Raw genomic sequence first — 27,211 nt, forward strand, 5'->3', positions numbered from 1 at the left:
GTGAATAAAGTGACGAATAATACAATGCATTGGATTGGGAGTAGGTCAATTTACATTCTTTTAGATTACCTTGACATAAAGTTGATGCAGAAATGAAGGAGCAAACAGCCTGCTTTGTGCTGCAGATGTTCATAATTTTATGATTCCAATAGCTGCAGTTTGTTTTTAAAGAATTTAGCATAATGCTTTGTATATCATGCTTTTAAGATCATAACAAATGTTTGTAACATAAAGGTTCCATTTCCATTATCATAAATTAGGAAGAATTAAAATTCAAAATGTTGCTGTTAACAGTTAATTGTAAATGATCTGCAAAGTAATGCACTGTAATTTAGACTCGGTGTGTTAAAGTAGGATCCATCCCATTTCTTCTTCGATACTTTCAATATCAGTCAACATAAAGTAAATGATTTGCATTCAACTGTTTTATACATCAACCTAATTGGATACTGCATCTCTTATTGAATGTGAAATTGTGCTTTAAAATCCAATTACACTGGTTAGAGCGAAGCTTTTAGGAAGTTCTGAGTAAAATTGTAGACACTGCAAAATACATTTGCAAATATTACTCACTGTGCTCTTAGAAAATGAGAGACCCGGGTCAAATTATATATTAAAATTGTGCTTTGCAAATGAGGAATGCTGGAGTAAATTTTTGTCTTTATATCTCCCAGTATCCGGTTGTATATTTATCACTATTTCATATTTATTTCTCCATGAATCACAATTGAACAAACTGCAAATGATTGTAAAAAACTGAAAGGCAGATACAGAAAACAACTCGCATTTATATTATTAGCACCCTTCACAATCTCCAAACTACCCGCAACACTTCACAGATAATAAACTGCTGTTGTAATGTGGGGAAGCGCGGCAGCAAATTTGGCCATCAATGTCCCAACAACAACAATGAGATAATATGAAGGTAATTTTGTTATTTGTTCCGTCCACTTTTTGTTAAACGAATTAAACTGAATCTTAATGACTGCAACTTCAGAACCCAAATTATGCAGGATTTATAGCTTTTAGCAGTGCAGCTTAACGGGGCTGACATTTTTTGTTTTTTATATTCATGACGGGTGTGCACGTTGCTGGCTAGGCCAGAATTTATTGCCCATCCCGAGTTGCCTTGGAAGAATGGTGGGAGAGCTGCCGTCTTTAACCCCTGCAGTTCCAGATGTGTAGGTACACCCACAGTGCTGCCTGGGAGGGAGTTCCAGGATTTTGACCCAGCAACAGTGAAGAAATGGTGACATATTTCTAGGTCAGGATAGTGTGTGGCTTGGAGATGCACAATAACTGCCAGAAGATGGTTACAAGGACCATCCTAAAGTTGGCTTGGGTCTTACTGGCACAAATCAAGCGAGCTTTGGACACCAGTACAAGTCTACAGGTAAGTCCAGAAAGAGAGATGGTAACTCCAGGGTAATAGCAGCATACAATGTTAATGGGGAGGCAGAAGGACCTGCAGATGCCCCCACTCCATTTCCGCAATCTGCAATTTGAATCTGTTCTGCAAAGCAGGCACAAGCCAGCTGCTTGAAATGAACGGGGTCCTGCTTTAAAAATGCAGATTGTGGTTCAATGATGACACTGGGGCGTAACTGCGATTTTAACCTGTGACCTGAGCAAAGGAGCTGTTCTGGTTTTCCCACAAAGAAAAACACCAGTGGCCAGAAGGGACGCTGAAGAGTTATGTTTTTCTTGGGAGAGCAGCCAAGTAAGGAAAGTTTAGGCTTCTGCAATCCCATACTCCATCACAGAAATGACCTCCGTTTAATGTACTTGAGTAGCAGAGACACGTTGACTGCCATCTGATTTAACATTTTATTCCTGCCCACCAGTCAGCCGCTAGTAACTGGAGTATGTGTTTACAACCCGGTAGTTAAAAGCTCTCGGGCCTCAGGTTGCTGATGATATGATGGGGTGGAATTGATGTTTGTTTCATTCCTGGTTCACCAGAGTTTGACATAAGCCTTAATGAGACTGGGTATAATGGTTAATATTATGATAGCAACCTATTGTTCCTCAGGTGTAAGTGCTTTTTATTTCTGACAATGGGCTTCCAACAAAGATATAAAGTAAACTTTCACTGTGGTAACACAAAAGCAAAATACTACTGGAAATCTGAAATATAAGTAGAGGTGGCGGGGAGCACAGTGGTTAGCACAGGTGCTTCGCAGCTCCAAGGTCCCAGGTTCAATTCCCGGTTTGGGTTACTGTCTGTGCAGAGTCTGCATGTTCTCCATGATTTGTTATGTTGTAGGTGTAACATAAGCGGCTTCCTTGTGGTGCACTTGACAAAGGAAGGTTCAGACGGGGAGATAACTTCAACACGTTTATTAAACTATTTACATTTCTATTACTCGGGTTCGACACTACTGCTAATCCTACTATAGCTACCCAGATTGACTAACCAGTTACTGTAATCCACGTGGTGGGTGTAATATTGAATCAACACTGTGTCTGTTCTCACTGACTGTCTCCACTGGCAAGAGGCAGATCATGTGTGTGGTGTCCTTTATATATGGGTTGGTGTAATGCCCCCCTGTGGTCGTGTCACCTCTGTGTGTATCGTGAATGTACATTGGTCGTGTCCTATCTACCTGACCTATTAGTTGAGTGTGTGTGTGTGATGTCACTGGTGCTCCCTCTAATGTCTAGCTAGCCTGCATGCATTTACATTGATGCACATCACCACATCCCCCTTTTTTATATGTTCATATTTTCTGTACACTTTAAGAAAATTGGACAAAGAACAGGTTGATAAGGTAAGGTATATATAAGTCATGGGAACAGTGATTAAACAATAAGTCCAAGTCATTCGTATGAGTCCAAAAACCATCAATCATCATGGTTAAATGTCTCTCTTGGTTATGAACACCATCAACGTCCCTGTGCCACAGAACCAAGAAGTGGTCAAATCACTTTGTTGTCTGATTTGGAGTCCCTTTCTTTTTTCGATGTTTGTGATGGTGATGTTGGATGGCATCTTGTAGCTGATAAGGTGTTGACGTTGAAGAGGTACCATCAACAATATCATTCGAGGTCATGGATGTGTCAGATGTTGAAGTTGGATAAGACTGTACATACTGTATGTCATTAGTGAGAGGCAGCACGGTTTTGTGAAGGGGAGGTCGTGTCTCACTAACTTGATAGAGTTTTTCGAGGAGGTCACTAAGATGATTGATGCAGGTAGGGCAGTAGATGTTGTCTATATGGACTTCAGTAAGGCCTTTGACAAGGTCCCTCATGGTAGACTAGTACAAAAGGTGAAGTCACACGGGATCAGGGGTGAACTGGCAAGGTGGATACAGAACTGGCTAGGCCATAGAAGGCAGAGGGTAGCAATGGAGGGATGCTTTTCTAATTGGAGGGCTGTGACCAGTGGTGTTCCACAGGGATCAGTGCTGGGACCTTTGCTCTTTGTAGTATATATAAATGATTTGGAGGAAAATGTAACTGGTCTGATTAGTAAGTTTGCAGACGACACAAAGGTTGGTGGAATTGCGGATAGCGATGAGGACTGTCTGAGGATACAGCAGGATTTAGATTGTCTGGAGACTTGGGCGGAGAGATGGCAGATGGAGTTTAACCTGGACAAATGTGAGGTAATGCATTTTGGAAGGGCTAATGCAGGTAGGGAATATACAGTGAATGGTAGAACCCTCAAGAGTATTGAAAGTCAAAGAGATCTAGGAGTACAGGTCCACAGATCACTGAAAGGGGCTACACAGGTGGAGAAGGTAGTCAAGAAGGCATACGGCATGCTTGCCTTCATTGGCCGGGGCATTGAGTATAAGAATTGGCAAGTCATGTTGCAGCTGTATAGAACCTTAGTTAGGCCACACTTGGAGTATAGTGTTCAATTCTGGTCGCCACACTACCAGAAGGATGTGGAGGCTTTAGAGAGGGTGCAGAAGAGATTTACCAGAATGTTGCCTGGTATGGAGGGCATAAGCTATGAGGAGCGATTGAATAAACTCGGTTTGTTCTCACTGGAACGAAGGAGGTTGAGGGGCGACCTGATAGAGGTATACAAAATTATGAGGGGCATAGACAGAGTGGATAGTCAGAGGCTTTTCCCCAGGGTAGAGGGGTCAATTACTAGGGGGCATAGGTTTAAGGTGAGAGGGGCAAAGTTTAGAGTAGATGTACGAGGCAAGTTTTTTACGCAGAGGGTAGTGGGTGCCTGGAACTCACTACCGGAGGAGGTAGTGGAGGCAGGGACGATAGGGACATTTAAGGGGCATCTTGACAAATATATGAATAGGATGGGAATAGAAGGATACGGACCCAGGAAGTGTAGAAGATTGTAGTTTAGTCGGGCAGTATGGTCGGCACGGGCTTGGAGGGCCGAAGGGCCTGTTCCTGTGCTGTACATTTCTTTGTTCTTTGTTCTTTGTACTGGTTCTGGCCACGTGCTGTGCAGGAAGGGTGATCCTGCTGAGAACCGTTGAAGCTTGTCGAATTGGAAACAGAATTGCTAGTCGCATAAATACCTGGTGATGGTGTGAAACTAGAACCTTGCATCTGATAGGAATATGCCGTCTGGCCAGGCTGGGGTGCAGTAAATCCTGGGCTGTAACTAAGGCATCCAGTCTGTAGTGCAGATTGCGCTTGCGGTAATCCCCCTTCGTTCTTGATTCCATTAGTGGGCAATCTGTAATGCTGGCCTGTTTGAGAATATGCTGCATAGACTGCTGGCTGCTGCATGCCTGAATACTGGGTTTGTCCAGCATCAGCTGTCCTTGGCTGCACTGCTGGTGTGGAAAGAATGTGTGGATACATCTGTGGTGAATATTGGTGTATTCCTCTTGGACTGTAGCCACTGCTTGTTATTACTGACCCAGTGTAATTGTTAAGTGATCCATCTCCTGTCATTGTGGCATCTGCTGTCACCCTGAGCGTGCCATCACTGAGGTTGCGGCACTCCCTGTCTGGAGTAAAGTCCGGCTTACATGAATCAGAGTCGACGTCTGTTATTGTGGCATCTGCTGTCACCCTGAGCGTGTCATCACTGAGGTCGTAGCACTCCCTGTCTGGAGTAAAGTCCGGCTTACGTGAATCAGAGTCGACGTTTGTTTGCTCCCCATCTGGAGTCTGGTCTGTTTTAATTGAGTCAGTGTTAGTTTGTTGATGCTCCCCCTCCGGAGTCTTAACAGGTTCACTGGAGTCAGCTGAGATTTCTTGAAGCTGCACGTCTGGAGTCGGAACATGCAGGAATGCATTGAAATGTGGAGAGGGTCGAGCGAATGATGGTGGAAATATGGTGGTGTCACTGGAGTATCAGCGGTCTCACAGTGATCGTCGAATGCCTCTGGACACACTAGCTGAGGTCTGTCACTTTGCACACCTTGCATGGGAAGTGGGATGCTGTCGTCACTTGTCTCACATACCCTGGGTAGATCCTCAGTAGCTGCTTGTTGTTCACTTGGGTTGGGTAAATTGTCAGAGTCTTCATCTGGTGGCGCAAACAATGTGAATGGACTGTCATTGTCTTGCTGTTGTCCTTCATTTGGGCTTGGACTGTCATCGTCGCTTTGTTCTTCACTGTAGCATGATAGACCGTCATGGTCGTCCTGCCTGCACTGGAGCGTGATAGACTGTCATAGTCTTCTTACTGTTTACTTGAGCATGGCAGACTTGCATTGTCTGCTGCTGGCTGGTCAGAGGAGGTTGCTAGACCCTCATGGTCTTGTTCCTGCAAGGACTGCGCTTCGGAGTCTTGCATTGCTTCTATCGTGGAGGCTGTCCACGCGTTCGCTGTGGAGGCTTGTGACACTGGAGTCACGTCTTGGGTGTGCAAGGACTGCGCTCTGGAGTCTTGCGTTTCTTCTATCATGGAGTCTGTCCACGAGCTCGCTGTGGAGGCTTGTGACACTGGAGTCACTACTTGTTCGTGCAAGGACTGCACTCTGGAGTCTTGCATTTCTGCAATTGTGGAGTCTGTACACGGGCTCGCTGTGGAGGCTTGTGACACTGGAGTCACTTCTTGGTCATGCAAGGACTGCGCTCTGAGCGGTGCGTGGACCACGTTCTGTGTGGCAGCAGGCCGCTCTCTGTGGGCTTGTTACGCTCTCTGTCTCTTGGTTACAGGCTGCAGCATCATCCTGCACTCACGAGTTGGGATGTCTTATCTGCTGGGCTGAAGATCCTCAAATCCGAAGAATGAATCCGCGTCTGCATCGGAGTCAGTACGGGGGTCGCCAATGTGCAACACGTCTAGTTGCGGTTCGGATTTGGTACTGGGGTAGCCTCCCAAGGTGAAAGGTTCGTCTGAGTTGTTGTCTTCTAGGACCATATCATCACTGTTTGCGTCGGAGCTGGCATTGGGTTCGCGAGGTCCAGAGAAAATGTAAAGGTCTGTATCGAAGTATTCAAGGTCGGAATCATCGGTTTGGGTGTAGGTAACTGCTTGTTGCAGGGTTCTTCGGAGGTTAATTTCATTTCCTGGTTCAATTTGAGGCACTGTGCTGCATTACAGGTGAAGGAAGGTTGTTTTACGGCTTCAAAAGAGTTTTTCTTTGATTTGGGACGTTTCCCCTTTAAATGGGCATGGTCCGGGGCCTCAGACGTCATGACGCATGTGACGTACTGCGTAGGAAGCGATTGCGAATGTGCAGATTGCGGTTCCTTTACTTGGGCCCTTTTTGCAATCGTGCATGCGCGGCTTCTCGCGCATGCGCAAATGGACATTCCCGTTCTGTGCGCTTCTCACGCAACTGCGCAAGTGCAGTACCTTTAGAAAGATGGCCGCCGATCAAAATTGTTCTCTGCTCCGGGATCTCGGCATCGTGGTGAGTACTAGCGCTTCTCTTACCTTTTCTTGCTGGTTGGAGTGTGTTTTCCTCACAGTATTTGCCGAATTTGTCCAGGACTGCCTGGAAGTCGCTCCTGTTTTGCTCCTTGGAGAACTTGAATTTTTAAAAGATTTCTTCTGCTCTGGCACCGGCGGTGGTGAGGAGAAGCTCTGTCTTTTCAGCATCGGCCAGGTCTTCTAGTTCGGTTGCTACCAGGAAGATTTCAAACATTTGCCGGAATACCTGCCAGTTTTCGCGGAGATCGCCGTGCCACTGGAGCTGCTGCGGAACCCGAATCTCGAACATCTTGCCTGGGTATCGTTGCTGGTTGTCACTGTACACTGAGGTATGGCTATATGGATTGAAACAGTTCAGTCCTGGTACCATGATTTGTATGTTGTAGGTGTACCATAAGCAGCTTCCTTGTGGTGCACTTGACAAAGGAAGGTTCAGACGTGGAGATAACTTCAACACGTTTATTAAACTATTTACACTTCTATTACTCGGGTTCGACACTACTGCTAATCCTATTATAGCTACCCAGATTGACTAACCAGTTGCTGCAATCCACGTGGTGGGTGTAATATTGAATCAATCCTGTGTCTGTTCTCACTGACTGTCTCCACTAGCACGAGGCAGATCATGTGTGTGGTGTCCTTTATATATTGGTTGGTGTAATGCCCCCCTGTGGTCGTGTCACCTCCGTGTGTATCATGAATGTCCATTGGTCATGTCCTATCTACCTGATCTATTGGTTGAGTGTGTGTGTGTGAGATGTCACTGGTGCTCCCTCTAGTGTCTAGCTAGCCTACATGCATTTACATTGATGCACATCACCACACTCCCCTTGTCTGCGTGGGCTTCCTCTGGGTGCTCCAGTTTCCTCCTACAGCCCAAAGATGTGCAGGTTAGGTGGATTGGCCATGCTAAATTGCCCTTAGGTTAGGTGGGGTTACTGGTTTACGGGATAGGGTAGAGGTGTGGGCTTAAGTGGAGTGCTCTTTCCAGGAGCTGGTGCAGACTCGATGGGCCGAATGGCCTCCTTCTGCACTGTAAATTCTCTGATTCCATGATAAACAAAAGTGCTGGAAATGCACAGCAGGTCATGCAACATCTGTAGAGAAATAATGGACTGGATTTTTATCCTCGAGGCAGGTAACGGGAGTCAGGAAAATATCCTGCTCGGCCTGCCTGCTTTGAGAGAGAGTGGACACAAAGACTGGATTTTCATTGTCGGGGAGACAGGTGCGGGCTGTATTCAGGTCAGCCAGCCCAGGGAAAAAGTTCAGAAACATCATTATCCTGTGAATCAAACCATGTTTTCTCTTTGGCTCAGGTGTTTCAATAGACTGATGGATTTCTCGGTTCTCATCTCTCTATTGTTGGCTGGGAGCGCTGACATCCATTACAGTACATAGAACATAGAACATAGAAAATACAGCACAGAACAGGCCCTTCGGCCCACGATGTTGTGCCGAACCTTTGTCCTAGATTAATCATAGATTATCATTGAATTTACAGTGCAGAAGGAGGCCATTCGGCCCTTTGAGTCTGCACCGGCTCTTGGAAAGAGCACCCTACCCAAACTCAACACTTCACCCAACACCAAGGGCAATTTGGACATTAAGGGCAATTTATCATTGGCCAATTCACCTAACCCGCACATCTTTGGATTGTGGGAGGAAACCGGAGCACCCGGAGGAAACCCACGCAGACACGGGGAGGACGTGCAGACTCCGCACAGTCAGTGACCCAAGCCGGAATCGAACCTGGGACCCTGGAGCCGTGAAGCAATTGTGCTATCCACAATGCTACCGTGCTGCCCTTGAGAACAAATAAATCTACACTATATCATTTAACCGTAATCCATGTACCTATCCAATAGCTGCTTGAAGGTCCCTAATGTTTCCGACTCAACTACTTCCACAGGCAGTGCATTCCATGCCCCCACTACTCTCTGGGTAAAGAACCTACCTCTGATATCCCTCCTATATCTTCCACCTCTCACCTTAAATTTATGTCCCCTTGTAATGGTTTGTTCCACCCGGGGAAAAAGTCTCTGACTGTCTACTCTATCTATTCCCCTGATCATCTTATAAACCTCTATCAAGTCGCCCCTCATCCTTCTCCGTTCTAATGAGAAAAGGCCTAGCACCCTCAACCTTTCCTCGTAAGACCTACTCTCCATTCCAGGCAACATCCTGGTAAATCTTCTTTGCACCTTTTCCAAAGCTTCCACATCCTTCCTAAAATGAGGTGACCAGAACTGTACACAGTACTCCAAATGTGGCCTTACCAAAGTTTTGTACAGCTGCATCATCACCTCACGGCTCTTAAATTCAATCCCTCTGTTAATGAACGCGAGCACACCATAGGCCTTCTTCACAGCTCTATCCACTTGAGTGGCAACTTTCAAAGATGTATGAACATAGACCCCAAGATCTCTCTGCTCCTCCACATTGCCAAGAACTCTACCGTTAACCCTGTATTCCGCATTCATATTTGTCCTTCCAAAATGGACAACCTCACACTTTTCAGGGTTAAACTCCATCTGCCACTTCTCAGCCCAGCTCTGCATCCTATCTATGTCTCTTTGCAGCCGACAACAGCCCTCCTTACTATCCACAACTCCACCAATCTTCGTATCGTCTGCAAATTTACTGACCCACCCTTCAACTCCCTCATCCAAGTCATTAATGAAAATCACAAACAGCAGAGGACCCAGAACTGATCCCTGCGGTACGCCACTGGTAACTGGGATCCAGGCTGAATATTTGCCATCCACCACCACTCTCTGACTTCTATCGGTTAGCCAGTTCATTATCCAACTGGCCAAATTTCCCACTATCCCATGCCTCCTTACTTTCTGCATAAGCCTACCATGGGGAACTTTATCAAATGCCTTACTAAAATCCATGTACACTACATCCACTGCTTTACCTTCATCCACATGCTTGGTCACCTCCTCAAATAATTCAATAAGATTTGTAAGGCAAGACCTACCCCTCACAAATCCGTGCTGACTATTCCTAATCAAGCAGTGTCTATCCAGATGCTCAGAAATCCTATCCTTCAGTACCCTTTCCATTACTTTGCCTACCACCGAAGTAAGACTAACTGGCCTGTAATTCCCAGGGTTATCCCTAGTCCCTTTTTTGAACAGGGGCACGACATTCGCCACTCTCCAATCCCCTGGTACAACCCCTGTTGACAGTGAGGACGAAAAGATCATTGCCAACGGCTCTGCAATTTCATCTCTTGCTTCCCATAGAATCCTTGGATATATCCCGTCAGGCCCGGGGGACTTGTCTATCCTCAAGTTTTTCAAAATGCCCAACACATCTTCCTTCCTAACAAGTATTTCCTCGAGCTTACCAATCTGTTTCACACTGTCCTCTCCAACAATATCGCCCCTCTCATTTGTAAATACAGAAGAAAAGTACTCGTTCAAGGCCTCTCCTATCTCTTCAGACTCAATACACAATCTCCCGCTACTGTCCTTGATCGGACCTACCCTCGCTCTAGTCATTCTCATATTTCTCACATATGTGTAAAAGGCCTTGGGGTTTTCCTTGATCCTACCCGCCAAAGATTGTTCATGCCCTCTCTTAGCTCTCCTAATCCCTTTCTTCAGTTCCCTCCTGGCTATCTTGTATCCCTCCAATGCCCTGTCTGAACCTTGTTTCCTCAGCCTTACATAAGTCACCTTTTTCCTCTTAACAAGACATTCAACCTCTCTTGACAACCATGGTTCCCTCACTCGACCACCTCTTCCCTGCCTGACAGGGACATACATATCAAGGACACGTAGCACCTGTTCCTTGAACAAGTTCCACATTTCACTTGTGTCCTTCCCTGCCAGCCTATGTTCCCAACTTATGCACTTCAATTCTTGTCTGACAACATCGTATTTACCCTTCCCCCAATTGTAAACCTTGCCCTGTTGCACGTACCTATCCCTCTCCATTACTAAAGTGAAAGTCACAGAATTGTGGTCACTATCTCCAAAATGCTCCCCCACTAACAAATCTATCACTTGCCCTGGCTCATTACCCAGTACTAAATCCAATATTGCCCCTCCTCTGGTCGGACAATCTACATACTGCATTAGAAAAGCTTCCTGGACACACTGCACAAACACCACCCCATCCAAACTATTTGATCTAAAGAGTTTCCATTCAATATTTGGGAAGTTAAAGTCGCCCATGACTACTACCCTATGACTTCTGCACCTTTCCAAAATCTGTTTCCCAATCTGTTCCTCCACATCTCTGCTACTATTGGGGGGCCTATAGAAAACTCCTAACAAGGTGACTGCTCCTTTCCTATTTCTGACTTCAACCCATACTACCTCAGTAGGCTGATACTCCTCGAACTGCCTTTCTGCAGCTGTTATACTATCTCTAATTAATAATGCCACCCCCCCACCTCTTTTACCACCCTCCCTAATCTTATTGAAACATCTATAAACAGGGACCTCCAACAACCATTTCTGCCCCTCTTCTATCCAAGTTTCCGTGATGGCCACCACATCGTAGTCCCAAGTACCGATCCATGCCTTAAGTTCACCCACCTTATTCCTGATGCTTCTTGCGTTGAAGTATACACACTTCAACCCCTCTCCGTGCCTGCAAGTACTCTCCTTTGTCAGTGTTCCCTTCCCCACTGCCTCATTACACGCTTTGGCGTCCTGAATATCGGCTACCTTAGTTGCTGGACTACAAATCCGGTTCCCATTCCCCTGCCAAATTAGTTTAAACCCTCCCGAAGAGTACTAGAAAACCTCCCTCCCAGGATATTGGTGCCCCTCTGGTTCAGATGCAACCCGTCCTGCTTGTACAGGTCCCACCTTCCCCAGAATGCGCTCCAATTATCCAAATACCTGAAGCCCTCCCTCCTACACCATTCCTGCAGCCACGTGTTCAACTGCACTCTCTCCCTATTCCTAGCCTCGCTATCACGTGGCACCGGCAACAAACCAGAGATGACAACTCTGTCTGTCCTGGCTTTTACTTCCAGCCTAACTCCCTAAACTTGTTTATTACCTCCACACCCCTTTTCCAACCTATGTCGTTGGTACCAATGTGCACCACGACTTCTGGCTGCTCCCCTCCCCCTTAAGGATCCTGAAGACACGATCCGAGACATCCCTGGCCCTGGCACCCGGGAGGCAACATACCTTCCGGGAGTCTCGCTCGCGACCACAGAATCTCCTATCTATTCCCCTAACCATTGAATCTCCTACAACTATTGCTTTTCTATTCTCCCCCCTTCCCTTCTGAGCCCCAGAGCCAGACTCAGTGCCAGAGACCTGGCCGCTAGGGCCTTCCCCCGGTAGGTCATCCCCCCCAACAGCATCCAAAACGGTATACTTGTTTTGAAGGGGAACGGCCACGAGGGATCCCTGCACTTTCTGCCTGTTTGTTTTTTTCCCCCTGACTGTAACCCAGCTATTCTTGTCCTGTACCTTGGGTGTGGTTACCTCCTTGTAACTCTTCTCAATCACCCCCTCTGCCTCCCGGATGATCCGAAGTTCATCCAGCTTCAGCTCCAGTTCCCTAACACGGTCTTTGAGGAGCTGAAGTTGGAGCTGCACTTCCCGCAGGTATAGTCAGTGGGGACACCGGTGGTATCCCTCACCACCCACATCCTACAGGAGGAGCATGTAACTGGCCTAGCCTCCATCCCCTCTTACCTGACAGAATATAGCTGCCCTGTGGACTAACTAGATCTCCGCCCTCCGACCCTGCTCCCAGTCAGCTACACTTTCTGTAAACTCCTGGCTCTCTTCGCACTCTTTGCGGAAATGTCGGAAACAAAATGAAAGGAGCGCCTTACTCCCTCCTCACCTAACTCCCTCGGTCACCAAACTCTCACTATCGCACTCAAATGCACCAAATTCAGCACTCCCTCGGTCACCAAACTCTCACTATCGCACTCAAATGCACCAAATTCAGCACTCAGTGCAAACAAAGTCTGCACTGTAGGGGATCACTTTTATACTGTGAATCTAGCCTCTGAAAACCTGGCCTAATCCAATTAACTAATTAACAAGCTCCAGCTGCAAGTGCCTACAAGTAGAAGCCGGTTTAAAGCTTATTGAAAATTCACCTTCTTCTAAACCAAACAGCAACTTTTAAGTTAATTAACTAAATAAAAGAAAGACTAAACTTTAGATAAAAATGAAGCCTTATACTCCCTCGGTCACCAAACTCTCACTATCGCACTCAAATGCACCAAATTCAGCACTCAGTACTAAAACACCTTAGCCTGAGAGAAAATGTTGTTTGATTGACAGCTCTGGCTCTCCGATCATCTCTGTCAATTTCATAATGTTCATTTACACAAGATGAAGAGGTTTCAAGTGCTTGTAATTTAAGCTACTGATACTTTGAATGCATCTGGATGATTGGCACTTTTATTGGGTTGTTGTAAAAAAAAAATTTTTTAAATAAAGTGTAAATTATAATTGAATGACTTTTTTAAGCTTTCATCACACAATCAACTGTCAATAGCAAGATCATTGGTTCTATATAGTGCATAATAAATCAGTCCAATCGGGGAACACTTCAGCAGTCAAGGGCATTCAGACTCTGATCTTCAGGTAAGCGTTCTCCAAGGTGGCCTTCAGGACGCGCAACAACGCAGAATCGCCGAGCAGAAACGTATAGCCAAGTTCCGCACACATGAGTATGGCCTCAACCGGGACCTTGGATTCATGTTGCATTGCATTCACCCCCCCACCATCTGGTCTGGGCTTGCAAAATCCTACTAACTGTCCTGGTTTGAGACAATTCACACCTCTTTAACCTGTGATTATCCCTCTCTCCAGCCGCTCCGTCTGGACCTGTAAAGACTTAATTACCTGCAAAAACTCACATTCAAAATATCGTCTTGCATCTTTAACTTTGTCTATATTAATGTTTCTGGAACCTACCTCTTCATTCACCTGAGAAAGGAGCAGCGCTCCGAAAGCTAGTGATTTGAATCAAACCTGTTGGACTTTAACCTGGTGTTGTAAGACGTCTTACTGTGCTCATCCCAGTCTAATGCCGGCATCTCCACATCATGCAATATAAGTGACTCGGCATGGAAGTGATACAGCTTGGCATTTGGGCATGAAGAGGAACTTTACCTTTCAAAAAGGCCTATTGTGTAGAGTGTGAACTGCCATCAACCATGCCTCTGTAAAGCTGGCACAACTGCACAAACAATTCAGAGACTCCTTCAATCGGCTATTGACTGCAGTGTCACTGAAATTCCCCTCTGAATATCACGGAAGCACCTTATCGACTTATCAGCTGTGGGTAAACCTGGTCCAGAGGCTCAGCCTCCAGCTGGGTCCTGGGGCCCAGTTGACCTACGACTGCTGTCTCGCCTGGGCTTTCCTGCCTCCACCTGATATGCAACAGCAACTTTGTGGTGTTCAGCAGAATGTGCCCCAGAAGCCTGTCCACTAATGTTGCCCACCGAGGTGTGTGTCTCTGCACTGGTGGAGGCTGGGGGTAACAGATGTGATGCTTCAACGGTAATATTCCTGCAGCTCTCCTCCAAGATAGTCTCATGGGAGGCATGATGGGATCACCCCGATTAGGCCAGCACCATAGGATGGAGATCCTGCAGTCGAATGGACATGTGGTCATTGGGAGGGATGCATCAGCAGTCTGTATGGCATTAACAACTCACGTATGACAGGTCATCTGAGTGGGATATGGTAGATTCTCACCTCTGCACCGTACACCGACCTCTACGTTGGTTACAGATCTGTCCTTGGCCACCCCGCAACCTCCAGGGCCTGTTCCTCGTAGGGCATGAGGACTCTGATGTCAGGCACCCCACAGCCCAGCTGTTGTGGGCCAACTTCTCCTGCAGGGACACAGAAGGGGCATTGATAGTCGCATGCATAGGAGAGGCAGTGGCATAGTGGTATTGTCGCTAGACTAGTAATCCAGAGACTCAGGGGAATGCTCTGGGGGTATGGGTTCGAATCCCACCATGGTAGATGGTGAAATTTGAATTCAATAAAAGATCTGGAATTACTAGTATAATGATGACCATGAAACCATTGCCGATTGTCATATAAACTCATCTGGTTCACTAATGTCTTTCAGGGAAGGAAATCTGTTGTCCTTACCCCGTCTGGCCTACATGTGACTCCAAACCCACACAGGGATATGGTTGACTCTTAACTTCCCCCCTCTGAAATGGCCCAGCAAGCCTCTCAGTTCAAGGGCAATTAGGGATGGGTAACAAATGCTGGCCCAGCCAACGACGCCCACATCCTAAGAACGAATAAATAAACACGAGAGGTGGTGAGGCTCGGGGGTGGGGTTTGGCGAGGTGTAGGTTCGGGGGGCAGGGCTCAGGGGGTGGGATGTTGGGGAGATGGCCCGTGTGGGGGGTTAGATGTAATGGAGAATATGGGAGAGGCGGCGTGGGCGGCACTGGTGGACATGGATGGACGTAGGCACGGAACAGTGCTGGGTGGGGGCAGTGGCTGGTGCGTACCCGTGGCGGGGTAGGGTCGGGTGCCAACTATCCCGTGTGGCCCACTGGAGGTCGTTGATTTTCTTGCGGCACTGGGTACTGGGCCACATGGACACACTCCCTGAGCTGACGGCTGCTGACACTTCTTTCCAGGCAGCACTGGCTGCCCTGTGGCTGATCTTCCAAGATCGTTTAGGGAACAGAGCATCCGACCAGATCCAATAATCTGCCCAGGTTGGCATCCCCTGGTCCTCGGGCGGATCGCCTCAGAGGCATGGCTGCGAGCTGAATGGGGTTGGCTATGCAGGAGCAGTTTAAATGCTGCTCTCCCCTGTTGGTGGGAGGTACATGATCAATGTCCCGACGAATCAGCCGGCCTGAGTGTCGGGAAGCTCATGGCAGTTCCCATTCGTTACCAATGTTTTGATTAAATCGCACCGGTTGCGATAAGTCATGCATTACCCATGAAAATTGCCGTTACATAACCACATTTTATTCTCGAGTACGAAGGACAATAACTTTTTTCTAAACAAAGTTTAACTTGAGTAGTAGCATCAACAGGTGGGGCTGGATGTTATAAGGTGTCATGGTGATGCCCCAGACCAAGACCTCGGTCCTCAGCCCTGCCACATGAAACTCAACTATCCTATAGCAATATTACACTGGAAGCATCCTTAATTATTTCAGCATGAGACTTCCACACCGATCTGGGTGGAAAGTACACTTCTAGAGAGCGGCTGGCCAATGTGATTAGCTGGCAGCTCTGTCGCCCCAGCAGCATCAGGATTGAGCAGTGGCCGCAGCTGGTACTACAGGCAATCCCCGAGTCCAGACTGACAGCTGAGTCTGGAATTTTGGATGGACCTGGCTGGCAAATGCCAGTGGGGGGAGCGTGGTCATGGAGGGCCATGCTGAGATACCAGTGCGAGGGTGAAAGAGTAGTATGATCTTTGAGGGACAGGTGCCTCCAGATGTACTCGGGGGTCTCCGCCAAAAGAGCACATTTGCCACAGTCCATGCAGTGCAAGTTGCTGGGATATCCACCTTCCCTCTGCCTTCCTCTTCTGTATGTGCAGTAGCATCGGAGGCGCAATGAAATTGAGTGGCCATTAATACGAACCTCAATAGGCCTCAGAGGAGATCAGCTACCTGACTTTTTCCCACCCATTTGTAATGTGGGAGTCAGATTGGGGGCGGGAAGGCCACCTATCTTATTTTATGAGACCTCCACCTTAAAATATGTCAGCGGGTTGGGGGGTGGGGGTGGGTGGGGGGGAGGGGGTAAAATACAATCAGTGATTATCACATGCCAAGCTGTTTTCATTTCATGATTATCACATTCAAAAGAAAAATCAAGTTGGGTGAGGTGTCTGCCAATTCAATAGTTCCCATTCTGTGTTTTTCTCCAAGATAAATGTGTATCCTGTTAATTTTAACACTTCCAGCTGATTTGCTGTCAATGTGTAAAATTTGAAGAATACATAACTAGTGGCTAATTAGAGTGCAAGAGAATTAATTCAAATTACAGACATGAGGGAGAATCAGTTTTGAAAATGATCTTGCTTTTGTTTATTCAACTAAATTAATGAGTGGAACATTCTTGCTATCCCAGATACTTCCTGTTTGTGTACAACACAAAATCTAAGTCGAGACAAGATTCTCTGCTGCACAAATGTCAATTTTCTGTCCCCCATGAAGTTATACATGATGAAAGTTTTGCTAAAATTAATAAACTGAGGAACATTTCCCCATCAGATGGTGCCTCCATCTGGTGAACATAAGACGATAGAAATTACTGGTTGTGTAAAATTCTGATAGGAACAATGTAATATCTGCGGTCCTGCCAACATTAGAAGCCTAATCTAAGTGTTAGGTGCTGGCTGTCTAATTGATAATAGAGCTGGAAGAGACACAGGGAGTAAGTGGGATGATAAAACAAATTAAATTGTCCTCCCCACCCCATTCCACGATATTGTTTTTGTTAGCTATCTGTGAGGTCAGCAATATATAATGAGCACTTTGTCTTCTATCCTAACTAACCCAATTAGATTGTTAGCCTTCAGGCACACTGCATTATACTGACTTTCTGAATAATGTTTTTTCAGTGAATAAGAAGTTGCTATAGTGAACACTATTAAAGAATGTTGAGACTACACAAATTGTAACAATGAGCAAAGAGACAATATTTGAGTGAACTACAACAAAGAATAGTCTTCAGGAAAACATAGACAGACAAGTGGATGGATATGTGTAGCCAATTTCAGATTTTGAGGTATTACAGGAAAAAATGGTCTTGTACTCAGAACTCAAATTTTTCGTGGAGTAGGTGGAAGAATGACACCAAATTTTATTTGTGTAGCACCTTTAACAGAGTAAAACATTCAAAATAATGAGCAAACAAAATCTGACACTTAACACTATTAGGAGATTTTAGTGTTGTGTATTCATGCTTGTTCCGAGTTGGGACAAGATCACTTTAAGAGTCGAATCATGTGATCTGTTGATGTCATCGGTCATTTGCATGGGCAAGCAGGCAGTCTATGTTCACAGCCTAGAGAGAATACTTTCCAATAAAACTCGTGTTTGCTTGTAAGCTTTGTGGTCTGCCAGCCTATCCTTATAGATGGGCTTGCAGAGAGCCAAAGGGTAAAGAGGGTAGACAGGAATGTAGAATTGAGACCACAATCATATCAGCCATGATCTTATCAAATAGCAGAGCAGGCTCGAGGGGCTGAATGGCCTACACCAATTCATATATTTGTATGTATATTTATAAGGCCAGAGTAAGAGGAGCAGAGAATTCTGGAGGGAGTTGAAAAGCTAGAGGAGATAACTTGAGATATAGAGGAGCAAGACATCATGATGTTTCAACATGAAGCTAAGCATAACTCTCCTAACATGGGCCTTGCAGACTGTGTAGAGACTTTGAGGGAGCAAGAGGTGGCTCAGTCATTGTAGAGCACCCAACCATTGGGAGTATTTCTTTCCTCCACCTGGTGGGGAAGAGCCTATATAATAGGTGAGGCTAAATCCTGTGATTCCACATTCCTGCCACAACAAAACCGAAAGATTTCTAATGTGCCTGACACTTGCTGCTGTAGCCATAGTGTTGAGATGGCTGGTCCAGTTCAACTTCTGGTCAGTGGTGATCCTATGGATGCTCTTGATAAGAAGTTGGTGATGGTGGTACAATTGAACTTGTGTGGTAAAATAGCAAGGCAGGGTTGATCCACTGACAATTACATTTCTCTAGGTACCAAAACACTCACCTAATTTCCCCCCAAGTGCAACAGACCTAGAACGCTGTACTTCATTTCTTGCCAGCTCCCACCAGGCACCTTGTACCTTCATCATCACAGGAAGATAGTTTGCTGCTACGGAGAGGGGAATTCCTTTGTGGCATCTTCTGCAGCAGGTGTGCCAAGGTATCAGCTGTGAATTGAGCAATTTTGTCCAGCTTTCCTCTTTTATCTGTGGTTCTCACATAGGAAACAATTGGTTTATAGACCAACACACATTCTTTTCCCTTTAAGAATCAATAATAACTAATAGTTGGCTTTGTACTGAAGTCAATAGTACTCATGGCCTGAATTCCTGTGACTTTTTTCTATCTAAAGTCAAACTTTTACAATGAGGTTGGAAAGCAGAAAATTCAAGTGAGTGCACCCCTTATTTTGCTAATCTTATAAAATCAGACACGTCCTACTAATTAAATTGAAGATGTATTGAAGTGAATGTTGCCTAGAATTTATATTTTCAGAAAATGGGAGTGTCCCTTTAAGAAAGGTTTTTGTCTTATCACATGGCTTCTGTGATGTCATTTGTGTAGTTGGAGCTGGGCTGTGGGTCTGTGAGTTTTTATTTTCGCTTTGAGTTTGGACTGGTTTGAATTGTACAGGTTGAAAGAAGTGTTTTCTCTATTTTTATTTTTAAAGCTGTTACAGACTGCTTGATAATTGCTTTCTGGAAGGAATTCAAATCTGCTCTTTGAAAAGGGGAACCGAGTATCAATAACAAGCCTAAACCAGTAAGAATATTGTGTGCTGGGCTACACCTTTAAAAAGGAGTTTCGCGTTTTACTTGGATTTTGTTATTGAATTGGAACAGTTAAGGGGGAATTCATTAAGGGTTATACATAGATTACTGTAGTTGTGTGGGGTCTTTGTGTTTGTAATTGATAAAAGTTTTGCTGTGTGTGTTTATACAAATGTTAACTAAATTCTTAGAATAAAGCTTGTTTTTTAATTAAAAGCGCCTAAGAACTCTGTTGAATAACACCTGAAAGGCAGGCTCTTGTGCTCATCCCAGCCAAATTCAACAAACAGTTATAGGTCAGGTGAACTCCACGATATACTTTGGAGTTTTCTAAACCCTGGCCCATAACATAGTACAAAATTAATTCTGTAAATCAAAATTCATTTGTACTATTTTCAAATATGTTGAATTGATGTCTAGTTTATAGTGGTAAATCAGAGATAAATTGATTTATTTTAAAGGAGATTGAGAGAATTAAAGGTATTGCCCGTATGAAATAAGTCCATTCCACATAAATAAACAGGATAGCATGAGGAACCAGGAAGAAAGTAAAGTCAATTTAACCCTAACCCACACAAATACTTTAAATAATCCGTGCATGTCGCAGTATTCCATGTGTGTTCTCACCATATCCACATTTTCTTTCAACGGCAAAATTCTTCATTTGCGCCCCTAAACCAGTGCGATGCAGCCGGTAGATGCAGGGAGATCATTCTTCCAGGATCTACCTGGCTTGCCAGGCCTCGGGAGATCTAACACGATCTCACGAGATGCCGGAAACCTGCCCCTTGTGGGCGGGATCACTTTCTGGCAAATCGGCATATTAGAGTGAGACAGCTAGTTTCACTCTAATATGCATTTCCGAGATCGAATCGAGGTGTTGGATCTAACCCCCTTGCCTTGGAGACCTCGGGTGAGTGTTGTTCAGTGCTGGTTGCCACAAATGGGGACCAGATGGAACGGCATTAGTAGGGTTCTCCCAGGGGATTGGAGGCCCCCCAGGCGCTTGCCCTCTGAGCAGGGTGGTACCCTGGTAATGCTGGTGTTACCTCAGCACCCTTGCACTGGCAACCTGGCAATGCCAGCTTAGCACCCTGACAGTGCCACCTGGGTAACTACCTGGCACTGCCAAGGCACCCAGGTGGCACTTCCAAGCTGGCAGGGGCATTGCTAGGGTACCAAGCTGGCATAGCCAAGGTGCCAAGCTGGCATTTTTGCACAATGGGAATCTGACCTGGTGGTGCCCTGTAGTGGGGGTGGTGAGGGCCCCTTTATAGTGAATCAGGGGCTTGGAGGGTTTGGGGGTCGCAACAGGGGGTCAAGAGATCAGGATGCCATTTAAAAAAGGCAGCCCAATCTCTCTCTCCCCTGACCAGGTCCAGTGAGTGGAGCTCCTCCATGCAGAAAACGGGACGAGGTGCGGCCTTATCTGTGCATTCCCAACTGAGTCCCCAATCTACCCGAATGGCTGTTCGGGTCGCGTGGTGTTTTGTGGCGCTCCAAGCACTTTGTGTTTGGTGTTTGATGTCTAGCAAGGAATCTACAAAACGACTTGACGTGTCCAAACCAGGATCTTTATTGAATCACATGTGGTAAGATAATGATCTGTGACAGAGCAAGTTATCATGGAGTTTCTTTGCATCCTCAGGAACTATCCTAGCACGACTGTTCACTTGTACGTCTTATATTGGCATGAATTCAGAGCAATTCCCGGCCCAGCAGGTGTACTAATGGCTGGGGCCACTGTTAGCGCCAAAGAGCCTGGCAGCTGGAGCTGTGTTTAAGCGTTCCACTTTCCACACTCACTGTAGCCACCAGGATGGCTTAAAGAGGACTGGCCCCCAAAGCCGGAAGTCCTACATGGACCCACAGCTCCATGCAGTGAGGAGCGGATGGATACCCTTTTCCCCAACATGGTACGCAGATTCGAGCTTGGCCTCCTGAACGCTGTCTTGGAGCTGGTGGCAGATGCAGTCAGCACTGCCAGTCTCACCAGGAGGAGACAGCTTGTGGTCTGGAGGGGTGGGGGGTGGGGGGGGGCACTGATTAATCCTCTGCCCTGAGAGGGACAGACAACCAGGGAGGGTTTCGTAGGCCACGCTGTAGGTGCCCTTTGTTTGGGATGAGCTCTGCTGTTCCCCTGCTTCCTCTGCAGTGGGGCAGTGCTTCTGAGGAGTGCCAATACCTGGTGGACTCCTGATTGAGCTTAGCCCTTGATGATGCTAGGCTTCGAGGGTGTCCAGAGGGGTGGGCTGGATGGGCTCCCGGATGACCAGAGGTCTTGTGAGAATTCAAAGATCACAGGCAGCACTCAGCAGTGTGAGCAGACAGGAGCTGGTCAGTAGCACCGAAGAGGTGAGTTTAAAAGACAGATTGTAGCAATGGCTGTCTAAGCAGGTCACCCTGATCCCAAGGGGGACACATTCAAGTCTACCAACTTGGCACCAAGTCACTACCTGCGACAATCCCTGGCCCGTGCAGCCATCCCCAGCAAGCCCAACAGTTTCAATGTTTTTTCCGTGTATTTATAGCCTCCCCCTCCCTCTCAGCAGCCATGGTGTCCAGTACCTGTTTGTGAATTAGTGCCGTGTGAGCATCATGGAAGGGAAGAGCATACTGTGTCTAACCCGCTAATCATATTTAAATACACGCAAATGCCGGTTTTTCATGCTGTCATTCACCGCACACCTCATTATCGCCAGAAATGAGGGACTGGAGCATGGTGCCTGAATCGAGGCTGGGCGTAGACCTCGATTTTGGATGGACCCCGATCAAGGTTCGCATTAGTGGTATCGCGAGGTGGAGAATTTCACCCAACTTTTAATTGTCTTTTTACAATTTGTTCAGCAAGGCGAGAGATGGCTTTGCTCTTGCCATTCAGAGGCCTCAAATTCCTGTCTCCCAAACGTCCAATAATTTTGCTGGGAGAGCATTTATGGAATTTCAATGCAACCACACCTAAAATTAAGAGGCTGACAATCCTCATTTTGAAATCTAGAACATTATACTTTTATTCCTCCTGTTAGAGATGCCCCTCATGGTGTAAATATGACTGTTGCGGGTAGAAGGGGGTCAAGTTAAACAGCTTTGTTTTTTCCTCTTACCATTTATCTTTCACAGAAATGTATTTTGATTTGCTCCCCGCCCCCTTTTTAAGTGGTGGTGTGTTTTCTAACCCCTCTGTATTGGTGTGATTCGAATTCATTTTTAATAACCTCACAGCAAACCCGAGATAGGATGAACTTCGAGGGTTAGTTTATTTGACCACACTCATGGAAGTGAGAGATGCTGTGTAACCCCCTATGTACTCATATAATAAAAGAGGCATAGAGAAAGAAACATTTACAGGGCTAAGACCATAGAGAAAATAATTATTCTTTGACCGAAGTGCAGAGTCCATAATCGAAGTGCAATAGTACATTCCTTCACTGAGGTCAGTAGGTTGAAACTGATGCTGGATAATTCACTTTTCCAGTAGAGATGTCTTCCATGGTGAGATAGGCATGCAGGCATGTATCATTTCTGCAGGCAATGATTCAGAGGTTCCAGTAGAAACAATGTATATGGGAGCCAAGATTTAGCTGGGGCAGAGCCCCTTTTCTGTGCCCCTTCTAGGTAATTGGGTAAGTGGCACGTTGAGGTTTCTTGGTACTGCAAGGGAATCTTATTGGTTCCACCAGATAGGGGTTTGTGTGAAATGAATCCAACCTCTCCACTGTAGCTTTGAAAAATGATGAGTATCCCTTTGTCTGGGTCCCTGAGATTGTTAATGTTCCCATAATTAAGTCTTGAATAGGAGGTTGTGGGGTCTTTTACCCCAGCAGATGAATCAGCTCTGGTTAACCAGGCTTGGCTTATGAAATATACATGACATTTGTAGAGTTCCCTTTGAATTTGGTCTCTTCAGCACACTGGGGGTTGTTAGGGTCTCCTTAGAGATGACAAGGTGCCAGCTTCTGCAAAACTGCTATATTAGCTGTTATTGTTCAGCAATCACAGAGAAGCATAACTGCAGCCATTTTGTCCAGTTTTTAAAATTTCAAAAGTTCACCATGAGGTCATATATATATGGGATTGATTCTGAGCCCTCTTTGTCCATGGAAAAGTCGGTGTGGGCTCAAAATCCAGAGAGAAGCGAAAACCGTGATTCTGTCTGGCGTGATTGGCTTTTAGGATCTTATCCCCCCCACCTCCCCAGTGGAGTAGTGCAAATCACCTGGGCAGTGCTGGCCCGGGAACCTCATTTTAATATATTAGCATGTCATTGGTGAGCACTCTCTCCAAATTTTCGCCCTTCACGGAATTTTGACCTGGAGCCAGGGCGACGTCACCCCGGCGTCATTTACTCCAAATCTGGCCAGGTGCAAGCCAGTCAAGGAGATCCCTCCAGGGTCGCAGAGGTAAGTATAGCCCCAGGAGTGGGGTTGGGGGAGGGGGGGGGGGGTGGTGGAATAGAGAGACTGCCTGGGCAGTGCTCTCGTGCTGCCCCAGCATAGGTTGGCACTGCCTGTGCCAGGAGGCAGTGTGAGGGCAGGACTCTCGTGGGAACCCCGTGTGGGGTGCATATATGGATGGCAGGTGGGGGGGGAGGGGGGGGTGGAGAGCAGATATTTAAGGGGGTATATGCTGAAGCTGACTGTCGGGGGTGCTGGGGGGGTGATCTGTTGATGATGACTGTTGGGGGCTGGTGCGGGTATCTGCCGGTGATGACTGTCAGGGGGCTGGCAGGGCATCTGCCAGTGATGACTGTTGGATGGGGCGGAGAGCCCGAGACCTTCGAGATGTGGCCTGGGTGCCATTTGGCTGCAGCGCTGGTCGGAGCGCTCTTTAAAGATGCCGCCGCAATCTATTTCAATCCTGTTTCCGGCTCAAAGAGACCCCACCTCACCAGAGTGACGTGGTTAATACGCCCACTCGCCTTTTTTTCTAAGATGCTCAAGATTACATGAGAAATCCCGCTGGTCGATGGGATTCACTCTGTTTTTCTTACCATGATTGGCACTTTGCCCATTGTTGGTTCGATGCCGCCCATAAAGTGTGAAGTCTGAGCCTCCTGACAGTGACACTTTAACAAACTTCAAACTCAAAAAATTAAAGCAATTTCCAAATAAGTATAATAATAAATCATCTCTCTTTCACTATTTTGGTAGTGGAGGGTGCTAAATTAGGGACGATACAGATAAATTTCATTTTATTCAGGGAAGATCAAACTCAAACTTTCATGCAACTTGTATATTTTTTAACCTGCTGTCAAAACTAGGAAAGAGTCAACTATTTTCCCAGCATAGAAACACAAAGGAGGCACAAGCTCCTTCAAGACAAATTGTGAACAAAGACGGGAAATGCATTTTTGAAAAAAAGATTCACCAATATTCCAATAGTCTAAAGATGTGCAGGTGAGGTGGAGTAACCATGGCAAATTTCCCCACAATGTCCAGGGATTGCAGGTTAGGTTATGGGGATAGGCCAGGGTAAGCAGGGGAGTATTCCTGGTTAGGGTGCTCTTTCGAGGGTCGGTGCAGACTCGATGGGCTGAATGGCCTCCTTCTGCACTGTAACAATTCTATGATTCCAGGGTCTCTGTTCTGCTGCTAGAAGTGTGGTGAAGTGGAACTCCTATTCAATTATAGCCTTGGAAGTCAAACCTCTTTCAAGTTATGGTAAGACAGCATTTGGTGCAGGTCATCTGCCTCTCATGTGCGCTTCATAGGAATCTATTGAAACAGATAGGTACTATATTCAAGTACAAAATCAGCCTATGTTATCAATTTGGACTGTGCTAATATTTCTCAATGATCATTACTTAATACATTCCTTTATTTCAAATCCTCTTGCAGGTAGCACATGCGGTTGTAAGCTGCTTAACTCTCAGGTACATCCAGTCTGACAACTATATCAAAGATGTTCAACTTGCTGAAACTCTACAGAAACCTCTGGTTCCAGTCCTGTTCCAATTATTACGGTGGCCTCCTAAGGGAACCTCGATTAAAATGCGAAGATTTCTATTTAATTTTCCTGTCATAGATCTCAGCAATGACAGACTCTTCCATCAGAACCTCGACCTCATTTTGAAGCGGCTTAACCAGTATGCTTAAAGTTAAATGCAGCTAGTCCTTGTTATGTTTGTCCTGTTTACTCTGTTTATCAGTAACTTGTAACAACAACATACAGACTGAGAACATTTCCAATAGGACTGAAGTAAATGGTGGCTATCAGACAATGGGTTGGTATGCTATATTTACTGTAGTTTGGATACTAGTTAGCATTTGTGTGTTATCCAAGTAATCCAGTACTCCTGGCTTCACCCATTCTTTCACATATTTACTTTCAATGCCAGCCATCTAAGCTTTTGTTATAGATTGAAAGTCTTACACTGGCTAATATAACCAGTGGGAAATAGTGCAGTAAAATGGCAGTAGATCATTATTTTTAGTAACATCTATCATAGAATCCCTACAGTGCGGAAGGAGCCATTCTGCCCATCGGGTCTGCATCGATCCTCTGAAAGAGCACTCTGCCCAATCCAATTCCCAATAACCCCTTAACCTAACCTTCACATTCCTGGACACTTAAGGGGAAATTTATCATGGCCACTCCAACTAACCTGTACATCTTTGGACTGCGGGAGGAGACCAGAGCACCCGGAGGACACCCACACAGCCACGGGGAGAAAGTGCAAAGTCCACACAGTCACCCAAGGCTGGAATTGAACCCGGGTCCCTGGTGCTGTGAGGCAGCAGTGCTAAACACCATGCCACCGTGCTGCCCACAGATAAACTTAGTGTTACTTTTTAGCAGCGTGTTGAGTAAGGCCAGTTTAAAATCTAAGGTTAACATCTAATGACAGCAAAACCAGTAACTTTCTCTTGGGCTCCCTCCAGCATTTACAGCCTTTGGCTTTAACTCCATCTGTTTTCCTGGCTGCTTGTTCAGGAAATTTCCAAAATTCTGTGGGCTCGCTGTTTTGATTGACTCAAGCTGAGCTTCTGCCCACATGTTTGATCTTTTGCTTGAGACATGAGTAAAGTGCATAAAGTGATTAATTGAAGATAGCCAAAGTAAGCACTAGAGGAATATTAGAAAGGAAAGAGAATGACAGTGCAAGCAGAAAATACATAACTTGAGCTACTGGAAATCTGATGCAAATCCAGAAAATGCGAGAAGCACTGAGCAGGTCAGGCAGTATCTGTGAAGAAAATGCTGGAGTTGACCAGTTAACTTTGTTAAAATTGAAAATATTTCTGATAAACAATATCGAAGAGAGGATAAAATTAGGTGTTTACGTTGTGGAACAGAAGTTATCATGGTCTATACAAATTTGATACCCTTCATCAACGTGTTTCTCCATCATTTGCTATCATCTATACCTAGCTAGTAAGCAATTTAGCTATTATTTGAAAAAATGCAGTGATACATTGAGGAAAAAGATAGCATTTTGGATTTGCTGCCCGTGATCAGTATGCTTTGTAAGTAAGATGTGCGTCTTCTTATCCTCGGAGTGTGGATGCAAAATTAAATAATTTATGCAGCAAACCTTTCTGAGTTTAAAAATAACATCTCATGCACATTCACACATATGAAGATTGGCTGTAGGTAAAGGTATTTAGAGACAAATAATGGTTAACTCAGTCTCGGGTCTCTCAAGAGGCAGGCTTGATTTCTTGAAGGAAATTGACGCTTTGAAATCAAAATGAATATCTTATAAAACACAGGATTAGCAGGCTGTGAGGTTTCCTGTCATCGAATTTGCTGCAGATTGGTTCTCAGGTTAACTTAAAGTTGGAACAGTTCAGGAGAGTCCTCCTCCCTGCTGGGATCGCCTACTTACAAGGTATTGCTGTTCATTATCTTGGCTTCTTGAATTACTAACAGCTTGTTTGGTGCTT

At 45.8% G+C, this 27,211-nt stretch overlaps 1 protein-coding gene across 2 annotated transcripts in view; it reads left to right on the forward strand.

The window, feature by feature from the left end:
• Window positions 1–25,545, forward strand: part of LOC140386014 (uncharacterized) — a 275,014-nt gene extending 249,469 nt beyond the window's left edge. For both annotated transcript variants that reach the window (XM_072468629.1, XM_072468630.1), the window contains exon 4: window positions 25,163–25,545. In XM_072468629.1, the coding sequence (XP_072324730.1) occupies window positions 25,163–25,420 (258 nt within the window). In that variant the 3' untranslated portion in view covers window positions 25,421–25,545. The remainder of the gene's footprint in view (window positions 1–25,162) is intronic.
• The last annotated feature ends 1,666 nt before the right edge of the window (window positions 25,546–27,211 follow it).

Source organism: Scyliorhinus torazame, chromosome 11, assembly GCF_047496885.1.
Source record: "Scyliorhinus torazame isolate Kashiwa2021f chromosome 11, sScyTor2.1, whole genome shotgun sequence".
Taxonomy (NCBI): domain Eukaryota; kingdom Metazoa; phylum Chordata; class Chondrichthyes; order Carcharhiniformes; family Scyliorhinidae; genus Scyliorhinus; species Scyliorhinus torazame.